At 40.9% G+C, this 15,923-nt stretch overlaps 1 protein-coding gene across 1 annotated transcript in view; it reads left to right on the forward strand.

Moving 5' to 3' along the window:
* SHB (SH2 domain containing adaptor protein B) overlaps positions 1-7,002 on the forward strand; it is a 341,443-nt gene extending 334,441 nt beyond the window's left edge. Inside the window, exon 6 of the mRNA XM_044660889.1 lies at positions 6,010-7,002. Coding sequence (XP_044516824.1) covers positions 6,010-6,193 — 184 coding nt within the window. The 3' untranslated portion in view covers positions 6,194-7,002. The remainder of the gene's footprint in view (positions 1-6,009) is intronic.
* The last annotated feature ends 8,921 nt before the right edge of the window (positions 7,003-15,923 follow it).

Genomic DNA, 15,923 nt, shown 5'->3' on the forward strand with positions numbered 1-15,923 from the left:
GATGTTGGTGTCCTGCATAGAAAGGAAACTGGATTCTAGAATTCTCTGCCAATGAAGCTTCCAAAAATTCAGGCCAGTTCTACCATGCCAGAAAGGCATAAGCCCTGCTGACAGATTCTGTTGGCTGTCCTAGGACTCAGTAAGGCCCTTCAAATTGTCTCCTCAGACTTTTGTATTAGAGATTTTAGTACAAAAGTCGTCATAGGAAAGAATGACAAAAAATATAGATAGATTGGGGGGGGGGGAACACATTGGAAAATGTGATTTAACATTAAGAAACTTAGACCAGGGGGTAGCTAGGTGGTTCATTGGATTCAGAGCCAGGTCCAAAGATGGGTGGGATGTCCTAGATTCAAATGTGGCCTCAAGAACTTCTTAGCTGTATAACCTGGTAAGTCATTTCACCCCGCCTTGCCTAGTTCTTAACGCTCTTCGGCCTTGGAACCAACATACATTATCACTTCTAAGATGAGGGAGGGAGGAAGGGGGACAGACAGACAGACAGAGACAGAGCGCACAAAGACATAGACTACACAATAACCGATTGCAAAAAAAAGTTTAGAGTGTTCATTGCAAATACTAAATCATTTCATAGAAAGTTAAATTACTTATATCTCAGTGGATAGGAAATTGATTGGACACCACAGATATGGGAGTCATTTTCAGGTAGATCTGGGTTCCAATCCTGCCTCTTGATACCTGTTTTATAACCTTAGACAAGTCATATTTAAGTTCTGTAGGCTTGAGGTAACTCCCTAGAAGTTACCTGCTAAGTCAAAGAGAAGTTGCAATCTTCATTAGATAAGTGCATGGAAAAATGAATAATTAATTCACAAATCATTCACATATATATAGAGACAGTCTCAGGAAAGAAAAAGAGAATGAATGGGAATAGTAGGTTGAAGTTGTTTCTGTTTAAGGAGAGAGAGAGAGAGAGAGAGAAAGAGAGAGAGAGAGAGAGAGAGAGAGAGAGAATGAATACACTCTAGTCTACGTTTTCACTGCTAGAGTAAGACTGGGATTCTCATATTTCTAATAAAGGACATAGTTCATTTAGGGCATTTATTCCCCTGATGACCAGTCCCAAATGAGGAAATTGGGGCATAAAAAACAAGGTGGCCTTCAATTCCATAGATAATACACACATTATATATCATATATTACCTACTTCTTGATTCTGCATCAAATATAGGACACTTGATTTTCCCAGAATGACTCAGACTCATTCACCCACATGCTTACAAGCTACTTTCCCCTCACCCCAGTATGTAAAATGTAAAATGCAGGGTCTTTTGACTGTTCCCTGAGCTGTCTCTTTTCTCATATAGAACCTAAAAGAGGTTTAGAAGATCTTTGTCTGCCAAGGCTTGGTCATCATAGCTCTCAAAAATCTGGTATTCATGGGCACTAAGGCCCAGCTACCTAGGCAATGATTACTTTATCTTCCCTTCCAAGTCAGTGTGGAATTCCCCTTCCTAAAATACACACTAAGCCGTCCTTCTGTCATTCCTTTCAGTCTCCCTTCATTCCACACTTAATTCCAACTTCTCCCTCTTTCCCATCTCATCTTGTCTTTCTCATACTCTTTCATCTCCCTCCCTTTCTCTCCATATCTCCCCTCCTTTCTCCTCTCTTCCCCTTCTCTATCTCTTCCCCTCTACCCTCTGTATCCCCATCTTTCTCCCTTTACCTCACTGTTCTTTCCTTTTTCTCTCTCCTCTTTTCTCTCTCCTCCTCTTTCACCCTTTTTCCCTTCTTCCTTTTTCTCTTTCCTCCCCTCCTCTCTTCCCTTCTTTCCATCTCTCTCCCTCTCTCCCCACTCCATTCAGTAATTGCTATTTCACAAATGTCTTGCAGGGGGCAGCTGGGTAGCTCAGTGGATTGAGAGTCAGGCCTAGAGACGGGAGGTCCTAGGTTCAAATCTGGCCTCAGACACTTCCCAGCTGTGTGACCCTGGGCAAGTCACTTGACCCCCATTGACTAGCCCTTACCATTCTTCTGACTACATGACCCCAATTCTGTATACTACACCACTCTTCCACCAAGGAGCCAATACACAGAAGTTAAGGGTTTAAAAAAAATGTCTTGCAGCTAGATCTCCTACCACCACACCAGTAACAGTCACCAGTATCAGGAGCACCACTTAGTATCCCATTATAACCCAGGGGATAATTAATGATTTTGTATGGCTGGGTGAATTTGGCATCGCCCCCACAAAGGTGTCTGACTGGCCCACTGGGAATCTCAACTTTTCCACAATGAAGGACAAAAAATCCAGGCAAACACATATATATGAAACAGCCAATAACGTATGCCTTGCAACAAATGCATAATATTGATTCTAATATAAAAGGTAAGGATTTAAAAATAAAACAAAATGGCCTCTTTCATTATTTTTTTATTATTAACTTCCTTCACTTTCTGTCTTAGAATCAATACTTTAGTATTGGTTCCAAGGCAGAAAACTGGTAAAAGCTAGGCAACTAAGGTTAAATGACTTGCCCAGGGTCACCCAACTAGTAAGTATCTGAGGCCAGATTTGCACTCAGGTTCTCCTGATCCAACTCCGGTCTTCTCTCTGTTGAGCCATATGTACATGTGGGTAATGACCTCTTTTTATCTCAGTCTGCTCCTCTGTAAAATGAAAATAGAGGGCAGCTAGGTTGTTCAATCGATAGAGAGGCAGATTGGAGACAGGAAGTCTTGGGTTCAAATGTGACCTCAGATACTTCCTAGCTGTGTGAAACTGGGCAAGTCACTTAACCCCCATTGACTAGCCCTTACCATTCTTCTGACTTGGAATCAATACACAATACTGGTTCTAAAATGCAAGATAAAGGATTTAAAAAAAAAAAAAAAGAGGAAACTGAGATCCAGAGAAGTTAAGTGACTTTCCCAAGGTCATACAAGAGTAAGCGGATTCAGCCTGACTCTCTAAATCCTATGTGCTTTCCATTGCATTGTTCTTTATACCCATAGCATAGTGAAAAGAACTTGAGATTCAGAAGACTCATGTCAAGACCAAGCATTATGACCTTAGGCAAGTCATTTAACTTGCTCATTGATAATAAAAATGAGTTTAAGGATACTTGAATAACTCATCTCAGAGGGGTTTTTGTAAGGAAAGATCTTTATCCACTGTAAAGCTATTATTAAGCTTCTATTATCCCAAAGTTCACTCTGACCTGAAAATAACCTGGTTTAGATGCTAGGTATGTTGGTACCTGAGCCCCAGAGGGTCAAAGTGGACTCCTTCCCTCTGGATTCTAGGGAATTCAGAACCAGTAGCCCACCTCCCTAGGATCTACTGAGGCAACCTAGGGCCTTCGAGCCAAGAATATAAATAGCAACTGTTCAGTGAAGACTAGACTCCAGAATACATGGCAGTGGCACCCAAAAACCTACACAAACCCATACCTGCTGTGATAGTAAATATGCCTATCAGTCATGCAAGTATGTAGTTGCATGAAATTAAGGTGATTAAAGTGTTTGGGGAGGGGGACAGTGCTTATTGTCCATTATGATACTGTGCTCGGCAGGTTGGACGGTAGTACACACTAATGGGCAGCTGGGGGCACAGTGTCAGGCCTGGAGTCAGGAAGACTCATCTTTTCCCAAAGTTCCCTAAATTCCTGTTGTTATTTAATTCCTGTGCCCAAATAAAAGAGCATAATTTCCAGCTTCCTCTCCCCCTTCCTCCATTTAATAGTGTCGTGCACTCTTGAATAATTTTTACTTCTGTTTGGAGTAGAAACTTAAGTTCTTTAAACCGACTGTTTGTCTCCATTTGTTGGAATTTGGGTTCCTCAATCCAACGTGCATTTATTTCTCTTATCACATTCATTTGGGGGTAGAACCTTACAACTATTTACTCGTAGAGGAAATGCTTGATGAATGGTTGTAACAGAACAATATAGCTGCTCCCAACATATTTAGAGATGTCACCCTTGGCTTAGAGGAAATCACTTAGAGAGCAATTATGTTTCAAAAGCGAGTCATTCCTGTAAAGAATTGAAATTTAAATCAAGATTTTTCAGTTGGCAATGTTATAATTACAGTGCCTGCAGTGATGTCTACTCTTCAGTGAAGGGTCATTTCATCAGAGAATTGCCTCGACAAATCTGAAAAATAGGAGCTTGCATTTACTTAAATTGTTCTAAAGAGAATCACACATGGATATAACATGGAGATTTTTAAGTAACACTTGAAGGTAGACTAATATAGCCATTGTGCTAACACTGAATTGAGAATTTTAATTGCCAAAAATACATATACGTGTGTGTGTGTGTGTGTGTGTGTGTGTGTGAGAGAGAGAGAGAGAGAGAGAGAGAGAGAGAGAGAGAGAGAGAGAGAGAGAGAGAAAATGGCTACATCTTTTTTTTCATTACACACTAGTATTGCATGGCCCCAAAATTTTAGTGTCAAGAATTAAAGTGTTGAGGACACATTCACTAAAGAGTCCCTGCTGTCTGGAGCAACATAATCTGCTTCGATTGGTGTCAAAATGCATGCTGTGAATGGCAGGGAAATTTGGGTACAGCTAAGAGGTTTATTCTCCTTACTTAACACCATATAAATTATCCAATTGGGTTGATCTTGGTTATTGAAAGTGAAGACATTCTGGTTATTACTATGACCATTTTGCATGAGATTTTCTTTTTGATTATTATGTTTATGTCTTCAAAATATCTGATCCGTGGTGACTTTAGTTTGCTGCTAAAACAGAGATGAAGTTAGCAGCAAAGGCTGTTGCTGGGCTTTGCTTTCATAGTAGCAGCCACAGATTAAAGCCCTAAAAACGGGCATCAGAATCTGATCAGAGGGCAGAGATCTAATGGACAAAGTGGCATACTTGTCTTAACTTTTTTTAATCCCTTAAAATTTTCATTATATCCTATATGGTTTTCATGACTTGATGAGTAATGGCCTCCTTCTAGGTGACATTTTTTTCTTTTAAGGAGCTCAATGGATTTGATCCAGGAGGTTTTGCCTGGTAGACCTTGAATTTAGTTTTGTTAGTGGGGGAGAAGGTGGTTGTTATTTTTTTAAACCCTTTCTTTCTGTCTTAGGCTTAATACTGTGTGTGTTTTCAAGGCAGAAGAGTGGTAGGGGCTAGGCAAACAGGGTTGAGTGTCTTGCCCAGGGTCACACAGCTAGGAAGTGTGTAGGTCCAGATTTGAACCTAGGATCTTCCATCTTTAGGCCTGGCTTTCAATCCACTGAATCATCTAGTTGTCTCTGTTTATTTTAATAACTTTTTCAATACAACTGGTTTCCATTGCAATCCTTTTTATTTTATACATTTTAATATTTTGAGAAGGGGTCCATGATTCAAGACAGGATTAAGAACCCTCAACTAGATGATGTCATAGGTCCCTACCGGCTAGAAACTTCCAAGGACTTTGTGGAAATGAGCTAATTTCCACCTCTCTCACACCCAGGCAGACTGACCACTTGCCCCCATCCCTTTCCACAAACCCATTATTCCATGTCTGAAAACCGCCCAAGGGCATCCCTTCCTAGACTGATACAAAGAAAAGTGAAAAGGGTCCCAATTGGCCGGAGGTGACCAGAGCCACATGTACAACTTCCTGCTACATCTAGATCCTCATAGTTCCACCCTGTTAGCTGAAATTGGTGGGAGATGCAGGAAGCCGATGACATCCAGGGGTGATCATCTTATCGCGGTGACCTGGAAGCAGGATGCTTGGTTTTAGTTTACTTAAGGTCTCACGTGATGCTCGGCTTTGATCCTGGTCAAAGACAAGATTTCGAGCATAGACGTTTCAGAGTTCAAAAGATGAAGTGAAACTATCACTGTAGCGACGTCTAGCAAGCTCTCCTGAGCCCAGGGTTCACCCACGCAGGAAAGCTGGGGTTTGGACCGTGTAGCCTTCAGAAGCCCGTCACCCAGCCCCGCTCCCCGCCGCCCAGGGCGGCCCCAGCCTCTCCCTGCACATTCTCCCCTTGTGCACCTCACCGAAGTAACATCTCTTGTTTTCTTCACAGGAGCAACCAGGGCTTCATGCACATGAAACTGACAAAAGCCAAAGAGAAATATATCCTGGGGCAGAACAGCCCCCCGTTTGACAGTGTCCCCGAAGTCATTCACTACTACACGACCAAAAAACTGCCCATCAAAGGCGCGGAACACTTGTCCCTGCTCTACCCTGTGGCTGTCCGGACCCTATGAGGAGAGTGACCGACCCGCTCCCCTGTTCCCACGTGTAGACGACGGGGCCCCGGAGAAGCGAGGAAGGAAGCAGAGGCTCCTCCCCGAGCATCCACCAGAACTCTGGACTGAGAAGAAACCGAAGCTCACCGCTTGTCACCACAGATTGACTGGCTGTGTTCAGATCATTAGTGGTACTTTGGCACTGCTGTATGTCTTCAGAATTATGTTTCTATTTAAGGGGATGGAAGAACCATATTCAAATGTGATAGCAGATAATCCAGCCCAATCCAGCCCCCACATCTCCTTTTACTTCCTGTGAATTAAAATATTTTCAAATCCAAAGATATGCCTTCCAGGGTAAACAGAGCAAAGCAGCTTATAACAAACAGTGAGCTCCAAGGATTTTCATTTCTTTGTTCTCCTGCTGTCATGAACTTACACCTGCGTATAGTCAAAAAATAATAATAATAATAATAATATTATTAAAAGTGATAATTCTCCGCTGGTGCTATACTGTCCCCTATTGATAACGAGAACAGACAGATGCTAGGCCTTTCAGGACCTGGAGAATGACAGCACGTTCAATTCATTCCCCCCTCCCCCCAGGAGTCTTCAGAACTGCCTCTTCCACATGTGTGAGTGTATGTGTGTGTCTGCACACGAGTGTATGTATGGGCACGGGGGCGTATGTGTGCTTCAATCGCAGTTGGTGAGGCAAATCCAACAACAAATCCTTTCTCTTCCCTTGATGTGACTAGGAGACCTATCTCAATGGAATCATTTTGCAGTAGCAGAAAGAATTCAATTATTTATGACTAGGGTATGTAAATAAAATAGTGGTTTAATATATATATATTTTTAATCTTTTTTTTTCCTTTGGTACAACAATAAATGTCTAAGGGTATATCTGTTCACTCACAAGTTTCATTCAGAAGCTGAGTCAGACACTGAGGCTTCTACCTTCTAGCTAGTGCATTGTGGCCAATGATTCATTACGAGACTAAATTATTCCAGTGCAGGTGGCAGAGGGCGGCAGGTGTTGCAGGACTTGGGTTTTTCAGACCTTCAAAAGGCTATCGTTGTTTATCTCATCTCATTTTCACAAATAGTGCACGAATGAGTATCTCTAAAATAGCCAGCTCACAATCCCCAATGTTCTTTTTGCCTCAGGGATAGAAAAACATTCAGAAATGGTGCTTCCATTTCTCTAAGTCAAAATGAATCTTGAGTAGACAACGTATAGCAAATAGTAAATCTGGCCTGTCAGAGAGCATTGAGGGGTGAGGGGTTTGAGCATCAAAAAAGGGTAATCTATATAAAGAAGTATGATCTCTCCCTCTCCCCCACCTCGATCCCCATTTGAAACTACTAAAAGCCAAAACTCTGGTTTATCCTTATAGCTAAATATACCATCCAGGCCTAGATGGGTCCTGCTATCATCTAGTTGCTTAGAAGGAAAAAATTTAAATTGGCAAGTTGTGTTGCTTTAGAAATACAATCTGAAACCTCCTCTCTTATTCCCCAACAACAGCCAGTACACTGGGAACGTGCTGAATGTGATAAACAACAAATCCAGGACCACATACAAATGCCAAACCTGTTCGGAAAGCCTGCAGTTTACCCACAAATTATCTAATACCATGTTTCTCCATTTGTAATTGAGGCCTAGCAAGATAGTATAACTTGTGAGAGAAACCTTTGAAAATGTCCACTATTTAATTAATTCTCCTTTCTCACCATGCCACCAACCACACTTTGGTTCAGCACTGAATAAGAAAAAAACCGTGTTGGAATAATCATTAGAACTACTGTCTCACAGATGCGAAAGCAAAAAGAAGAGGGAAAAACCAGCATTGAGTCCCAAGCTAATGTTTTCTGCTTCCTGACCGCAAACCTTTGATGCACTGATTTGGATTCAGTCTAGGTAATGCCAACACTAGTTAGAAGAAGAGTTAGTACAGACTTTAAGGCATGTCAGCAAAAACGCAGGCCAGAAATCAGATTTCCCTCTTAGGTTGGCTTAGTTGTGCCTAAATGTTCTGTTTTGAAGCTACAGAAGCAAACTGTTCTCTTACCCCAGGAAGCATTGTTCAGTGATCATTTCTATCAACCCATGAACTTTCTTTCTAAAAGAAATGCTTTCTTTTGAAGGTGGCAGCCTTCCTTCACTGTCCTCATTCATCACCACAAAGATCATTTCTTTTCTTTTTAGACCCTTTCCCTCTTCTATCTTAGAATTGACACTAGTATCAGTTCTAAGGCAGAACAGCAGTAAAAGGTAGGCAATTGGGTTTAAGTGACTTGCCCAGGGTCACACAGCTAAGAAGTATCTAAACCCAAGTCGCCCCAATTCCAGGCCTGGCACTCTATCCACTGAGCTATCTAGCTGCCTCCCACAAGTATCATTTCTAAAAATACTTTTTTCCACCTGCTAAAGAGAGCCTGCCCCTAAGAAGGCATTTATGGCAAAACCTACAATGTCTAATTCAGCTGGTACACTTTAAAGCAATCTTGGTTAGGTTTCCAAAGGAAATGAAGCCACAGGGTTGTCCCATTTTTGTATTATCAGATACATTCCACGAGACCAGATTGCCTGGAGTAATTTGTGTTTGTCTGCCCTTTTTTATAACATGCAAGTAAGTTGATTCTGCACTTCGCATGGAAATGCCAAGCAAGGGTAGCATGACAAGAGAAGCTGTTAGTGATGTCATCATCTTCTCTCTCCCTCTCCAGGGACAGAAAGGATTATGTCCTGCACTGTTAGCCATTCTTCCTAAATATGCAAGTCTGGAGTTGTACAAATGTCTACAGCAGCTTTGCAGTCCACCCAATTACATCTCCACAAACTAAATTAGTTTCCTAATCCAGAGAAGTCATATCTTCTCTCTGGATAGTATTAATAATGGGTTGGGGATTTTTTAAGTGAAATGTTTTCATAAGAAGATGCTCTGTTCCATCTGTGCAGCAGAAATAAAAACGAGAGTTTGTTTGCACTGTGACTTTGTCTTATCCGTGTGATCATAAGCCACGATGACGCAGCAGCCATTGTTATCAAGGTTACCCGAGACTCCTAAGCCATTCCCCTCGGTGAGGGCCTAGAGAGTGGAGCAGGTTGAAGAAGCAATGAGTTACTCCCAGATTCACTCCTCCTTACCAGTTTTTGTTTGTCCTTTTTTGGTGAACCTCTCCCTCTTCCTCTAATTGTGACTACTTCCTGTCTATCAGCCTGTATTCATATTTTCTTGAACATCTAACAATTAAGGCTATTTTTCTCTTTCAGGACTACTCACATGTAGATTACTTGGGATTTTTTTTTTGCTAATTCCAAGTTTAGCATGTCAGCAGCAAGTAGTGAAAATAATAATTAAGCTTTATTTCATATAAGGAGAAAAAAAAAAGGCCTGCCATGGCATCTCAATGCTCCTCAGTATTTTATCTTTGGGGAGAGAAAAAACAATTTTAATTTATTGCATGCCATCTAAAACCAGAATATAGAAGTGTAACAGTGTTGGTCTTAGGGTCAAGAAAACCTGGGTTCAAATTCCACCTTTCACACTTATAATTTTGTAACTTAGTGGAAAGACACTTAAAACTAAAGCTCTGAGCTTTGGTTTCATCTTTAAAATGAGAGGACTGTGTCTCTTTCAGCTCTAAATTTATGATTTTATGGCATCTCCAGCCACAAAAAAGGGGTTTTTTTAAACCCTTGCTTTCTGTCTTAGTAATAATTCTAAAATAGAAGGGGAAGGGCTAGGCAAATGGGATTAAGTGACTTGCGCAGGATCACATAGCTAGGATGGCTAAGGCCAGATTTGAACCCAGGTCCTTCTGACTCTAGACTTGGCACTCTATTCATGGAGCCACAAAGCTGCCCAACAAAACTTATTATGACATTATAACACCTACAAATTCAACTGTTTGGCAAATCTAATGCTACCACTGGGGATGTTTTTTCTTTTTCTATTGAATCACCCAGAGCAAGTTCCCCATAACATCCCAAAAAATACCTGTATACCTTCTAAAAAAGAAAAGAAAGGGTTATGGAGAGAAGAATCTCTTACTTGTGTATCTCAAATTCCCCCTTAGTGCTTCAATGACTGGGGTATGAACCATACAAAGGAAAATGTTGAATAGTAAAGGAATCCTTAACAAAACTGCCTTTTGCAAGATTTATTTCATTTTTTAAAAAATCTTTACCTTCTGTCTTGGTTCCAAGGCAGAAGTGCAGTAAGGGCTAAGGCAACTGGGGTTAAGTGACTTCTTCAGGGTCACAGAGCTAGGAAGCATTTTTGAACCCAGGACCGCCTGGGTCTCTATCTACTGAGCCACCTAGCTGCCCCCAAGGTTTCTTTCGTCTTGTTTGAAAGGGGTGAATGGATCCTATTCTGTGATTTCATTGATGTAGGGACCACCGAGGCAAATTGACCATTTTCCAAAGCCCAGTAAGTTGCCCAAAGGACTGAAATCAAGTGACTGGTCCAAAAATGGCAAAGATAGGGCTGGTACTTAGGTCTTTCTGACTCAAAAATTGATCTGTCATATTTCCCCGTCTCCCTCTTTTTGTCTCTTTTTCTTTCTCAAAAAGTTCGGTTTCTTAAATTGCCCTGAACTGCTCCTACAAGCCTGATGGGACAAGTTTTTTGGCATTCCCTGGAAGAATGGCATTTGTCCATTCTAAAAGATTTTTCTGATGCTGTCCTTCCACATTGCTCTAGTTTAGTACTTTGAAGAATATGAATGGGGGGCAGCTGGGTAGCTCAGTGGATTGAGAGCCAGGCCTGGAGACGGGAGGTCCTAGGTTCAAATCTGGCCTCAGACACTTCTTAGCTGTGTGACCCTGGGCAAGTCACTTGACCCCCATTGCCTACCCTTACCACTCTTCTGCCTTGGAGCCAATACACAGTATTGACTCAAAGACGGAAGGTAAGGGTTTAAAAAAAAAAAAAGAATATGAATGATGTTAAAATGCTGACAAAGCAAGAGAATAAAATCATTATTTTAGGAAGCGCCCAAGGATGAACAAATGGTGAGGTTCACCAACAGTTGTGAAATGAAATGACACTATCTTTGTAAGGGTTTGAAATCAAATTCTGGTATGATTTTGTATAGGGCACCCTGAGAGCAAAACTCATGGCATGACAGCTAGATGTAACACAGTGCCAGGCCTGGATCTGAAGGACCCGGGTGCAAATCTTACCTCAGACATTTCCAAATTGTGTGACCCTAGATAAATCACTTAACCCCAATTGCTGCTCTTCTGCCTTGAGATCAATACTTTAGTGTATACTTTAGTATCGATCCTAAGACAGAAAGTAAAGGTTTTTGGTTTTGCGGTTTTGTTTTGTTTATTAAATCATTCATGGTTCTTTAGGAAGTAAATTCATTTGACTTGCTCGGGCACCTCGTGGATAGGTTTGCCATTTGGCTCTCCTGGATCCTTTCTTGCCAATCTAAGCAGATCATCCCATAGATGTGCAGATGCAGTGGTTGCACCAATAATCTCACCCCTTCTTCACAGATGAACCCCCAGAAGGTACATTTCAAGCGTTATCAGGAAACTTTGTCTTACTTCTCATACAATATTTATCCTGTGAATTCCATTAAGGATTTAGCCTCTGCGGCATCAAGCCAATGACAACTGTTAGGTAGACACAGCACGTTGGATTGGTGGAATATAACCTTTTCACCCTTCAAAGTTAGTTTGCCAAACAGCAACAGAGAAGGCAAAATGGGGGCTTTGTCCAAAACGAACCAGCTCCATGCATGACATTATTCTATACTGGTGCCTTCAAGACCTCAGCACTGATGAAATCTCTTAGGTAGGCAAGGTGATGTTTCACCTCCAATCCCATGAATGCTCCTCTCCCAATGATTCTCCCATGTGAAGTGTGTGCCAATGATACTCAGCTGTTTTGTGTGTCACATGTCATTCATCAGTCACTGCTGTAAGTTGTATATTGGATATCTACCATTTAAAAGTTTCATGGAAACTTTGAATGCAAATTGTGAGTGTTTTCATTCTGTGTAATAAAATGTATAAAGATGTATATTTAATGTGAAACTTTTAATATAAAAGTGTCTTGTTAAATGCATTTAATAGAGCATGGAAGTTTCTTTCTTTAAAAGACAATGTAAGGGGCAGCTGGGTGGCTCAGTGGACTGAGAGCCAGGCCCAGAGACAGGAGGTCCTAGGTTCAAATCTGGCCTCAGATACTTCTTAGCTATGTGACCCTGGACTGCCTAGTCCTTACTGCTCTTCTGCCTTGGGACCAACACACAATATTGATTCTAAGATGTACAGTAAAGGTTTAAAAAAAAAGACAACTTAATAGTCCTTTATGTCATTTTAATATACTCTGAATGGCTTTCTAACTGGATAGGCTGTGATTCTGACAGCCATCTTCCATTCATCTACCACTGCTTCCTCCCCGCCAAAAAATTTGAATAATCAAATTTATCACTTCTATATAAGTATTTGGAGACCTGGAGTCCTAACAACCCAACTAAACAGTGGCTGAAATCTATTTTGGTTCTAATATAAACACTGTTCTCTTGGCCCCATAAAGCTAACTGAAAATGTTACATTCTGTGATTTCACTTATATGTAGAAACAGTACACTAAAGAAATTATTGTTTGGAACCTGAGAAAATGGTGTGCATAACTGAGCCAGTAGCTCTAGTCTAAGCAAGGCCTCGTATCCTTTTAGGATTTTAGGGATTCCATTATCCCGATGCTGGGCAGTAAGGGACACATGTCATCTCTATTTTGCCCATAGGAAAACTAAGATAAAACAGAGTTAAAAGATTTGCTCTGTGCTATGTGCCAAGTCATAATGTTTCCAACAAGTATCTTAGAATCAAAAAATGTCTGCCTTAACAAGAAGTCTTCTATACCTAAGGCAAGAGGTCTTCCTTTCTAGGTGTGAGCTACAGCCTTGGCCACCACTGCTGTCTTCCAAAATGGCAGAGGGGAAGAAGAGTTGCTATAGTCCACCTCACACATCATTCAGTTGGGACTTTTTCCAAGTCTACCCTTCCCCATTATTTAAATTTCAAGCTCTAGGGACAGATGGACTTTTGTTTTTGTTGGGGGGGGGAGTGGAGTTGATCTCATGGATGAATATATAAGATTACTGACCAGGCCTGGCCCACTGCTGCTTCCCTTCCATACTTTTATATGTATATGTATATATATATATATTAGTATATATCTTAAATATATACACATATATAAATATGACCATACAGATTTCTAAAATGAAGGAAACCATTCCCCAATATTAACTATTTGTAGCTTTTGTCCAGATACTAAATATAGAGAAAATATATATTTATGTATAAATATATACATGTGTTTATATAAGATAGATGCTATATATTAAAAAGTATGGCAGGGAAGTAGCAGAAGGCCAGGCCTGGTCAATAATCATATATTCATCCAGGAGACCAAACACCCCAAAAGAAGAACCCAGCACACTAAGCCTACCTATGCAGATGGCAATTTGTCCATGCCTCAGTATGTGATGTAATGAGTTTCTATGACCAAAATTAAAAAGCCAAAAGCAAAACAGTGTATCTGTAAAGGGCTGCCTTTTGCTGCTGAATGAATTTATTGATCAAAAACAGTATGCTAAATGCTTACTGTGTGCCAGAGTCTGCTAATAAGCATCAGGGATACAAAGAAAAATTAAGCAAGGAGACAATAAGCAAGTAACTGAAAATATGGGAGATATAGGTGGTAGGAGAGCATTTCAAAGGGTGCACTAGCACCTGGGAAGACGGAGAAAGGCATTGGGCAGTGGGTGGGAATTGAAAAAAACAGGAAAAGTAAACAGTAAAGGGAAAGGAGAGCATTAGAAATATATGGGACAGCCAGTGAAAAGGCATGTAAAGGACTTTCCAGGTTAAGATGGCGGCAGAGTAAAAAGCAGCGCTTAACATCTCCTAACTGAAACATACAGAACTCCTCAAGGGGACATAAAAACAAATCCAGACGAACGGAGGGACCCCAAAACAGGGCACAGCATGGAAGATACGTGGAATCAGGGCATTTCCATGCTATAAAGGGGTGAAACAGCTCTCACTAAATCGTGGGCTGAGCAACCACATACACACACACACACACACACACACCACCTACAACGCCAAAGCCAGCTCAAAAGAAATAGAGCAAGTTTGGGGCACCCATTGAGTCATTGGCGGCTCCAGGGCCTGTTCCTGAGAGCAGCAAGACTTAGGACCACAAAAGGCTAAAGAACGCACATGGACTTTGAGCCCAGACACGGAGCGCAGGCGCGAGCAAAGGCTCTGAAACCCTGAGTGGGGAACCAGTGCAGACTGGTATATGACTGTGGAAGCAGCACCCTGAGACCTGTAAAGGAACCTCTGGCAGAGGATCAAGCAAGGGGGTCCACAAGGGGGCTTAACCTTGCGAACAACCAGACCTGAGACCTCAGGAGCCTAAAGAGTGCAGACAGACCCTGAGCGTGAGGATAAAACTGAGAACAGGCTGGGCTAACAATGGCAACCCAGAATCAGGAAGACCAAAAAAGAAAGATTAACAAGAAGAAGAAGAAATCTTTAACAATCAACAACTTTTACAAAGAGAAAATCCAGACAACCGAGGAAACAGAAGAGGGAAACAAACAAGCAATCACATCCGGACCCTCCCAAAATAATGAAAACTGGTCACGAGCTCTTGAAGAGTTCAAATCTGAGATGACGAAAAAGTTGGAAAAGATTTGGTTAGAGAAATGGGAAGTAGCTCAAAAGGAAATGAGGCAAGAAAATAACAATTTAAAAGGCAGAATTTTGCAATTGGAAAGTGAGGCTCAGAAATCAAATGAACTGATAAGCAAATTGAACACCAGAAATGACCAGATTGAAAAGGAAAACCAGTCCCTAAAGGCTAGAATTGAGCAATCAGAAACTAATGATCTCTCAAGACAGCAAGAACAAATAAAACAAAGTGAAAAGACTGATAAAATAGAAGTAAACATGAAATATCTCAATGAGAAAGTGACAGACCAAAAAAACCAATCTAGAAGAGACAATCTCAGAATCATTGGTCTTCCTGAAAAACCAGAAATTAATAGAAACTTGGACTCCATACTAAAAGAAATTATTCAGCAAAATTACCCTGAAGTTCTACAACAAAAGGGCAATATAGACATTGAAAGGATCCATAGATCATCCTCTACACTAGACCCAGAAAAGACAACCCCCAGGAATATAATAGCCAAATTCAAGAGCTTCCAAGTAAAAGAAAAAATCTTACAAGAAGCCAGAAAGAGACAATTCAAATATCAAGGAGCACCAATCAGGATCACACAGGATCTAGCAGCCTCCACACTAAAAGACCACAAGGCTTGGAATATGATATTTAGAATGGCAAGAGAGCTGTGCCTTTAACCACAGATCAACTACCCATCAAAATTGACAATATACTTCCAGGAGAAAGTATGGGCATTCAACAAAATTGAAGATTTCCAAGTATTTGCACAGAAAAGACCAGGGCTAAATGGAAAGTTTGATATCCAACCACAAAAATCAAGAGAAACATGAAAAGGTAAATAAGAAACAGAGGAGAAAGAAAGAAAACTCATAATTTTTAAATTTGCCTCTTAAGGGCCTCAGTAAGATCTAATTATCTGTATTCCTATGTGGAGAAATGCTATGGATAATTCTCTGTAGTGAACTCTATTCACTATTATAGTATTCACTATTATAGTAATCAGAAGAATAATTC

The sequence above is a fragment of the Gracilinanus agilis genome, chromosome 1 (genome assembly GCF_016433145.1).
Source record: "Gracilinanus agilis isolate LMUSP501 chromosome 1, AgileGrace, whole genome shotgun sequence".
In the NCBI taxonomy this organism is placed as follows: Eukaryota; Metazoa; Chordata; class Mammalia; order Didelphimorphia; family Didelphidae; genus Gracilinanus; species Gracilinanus agilis.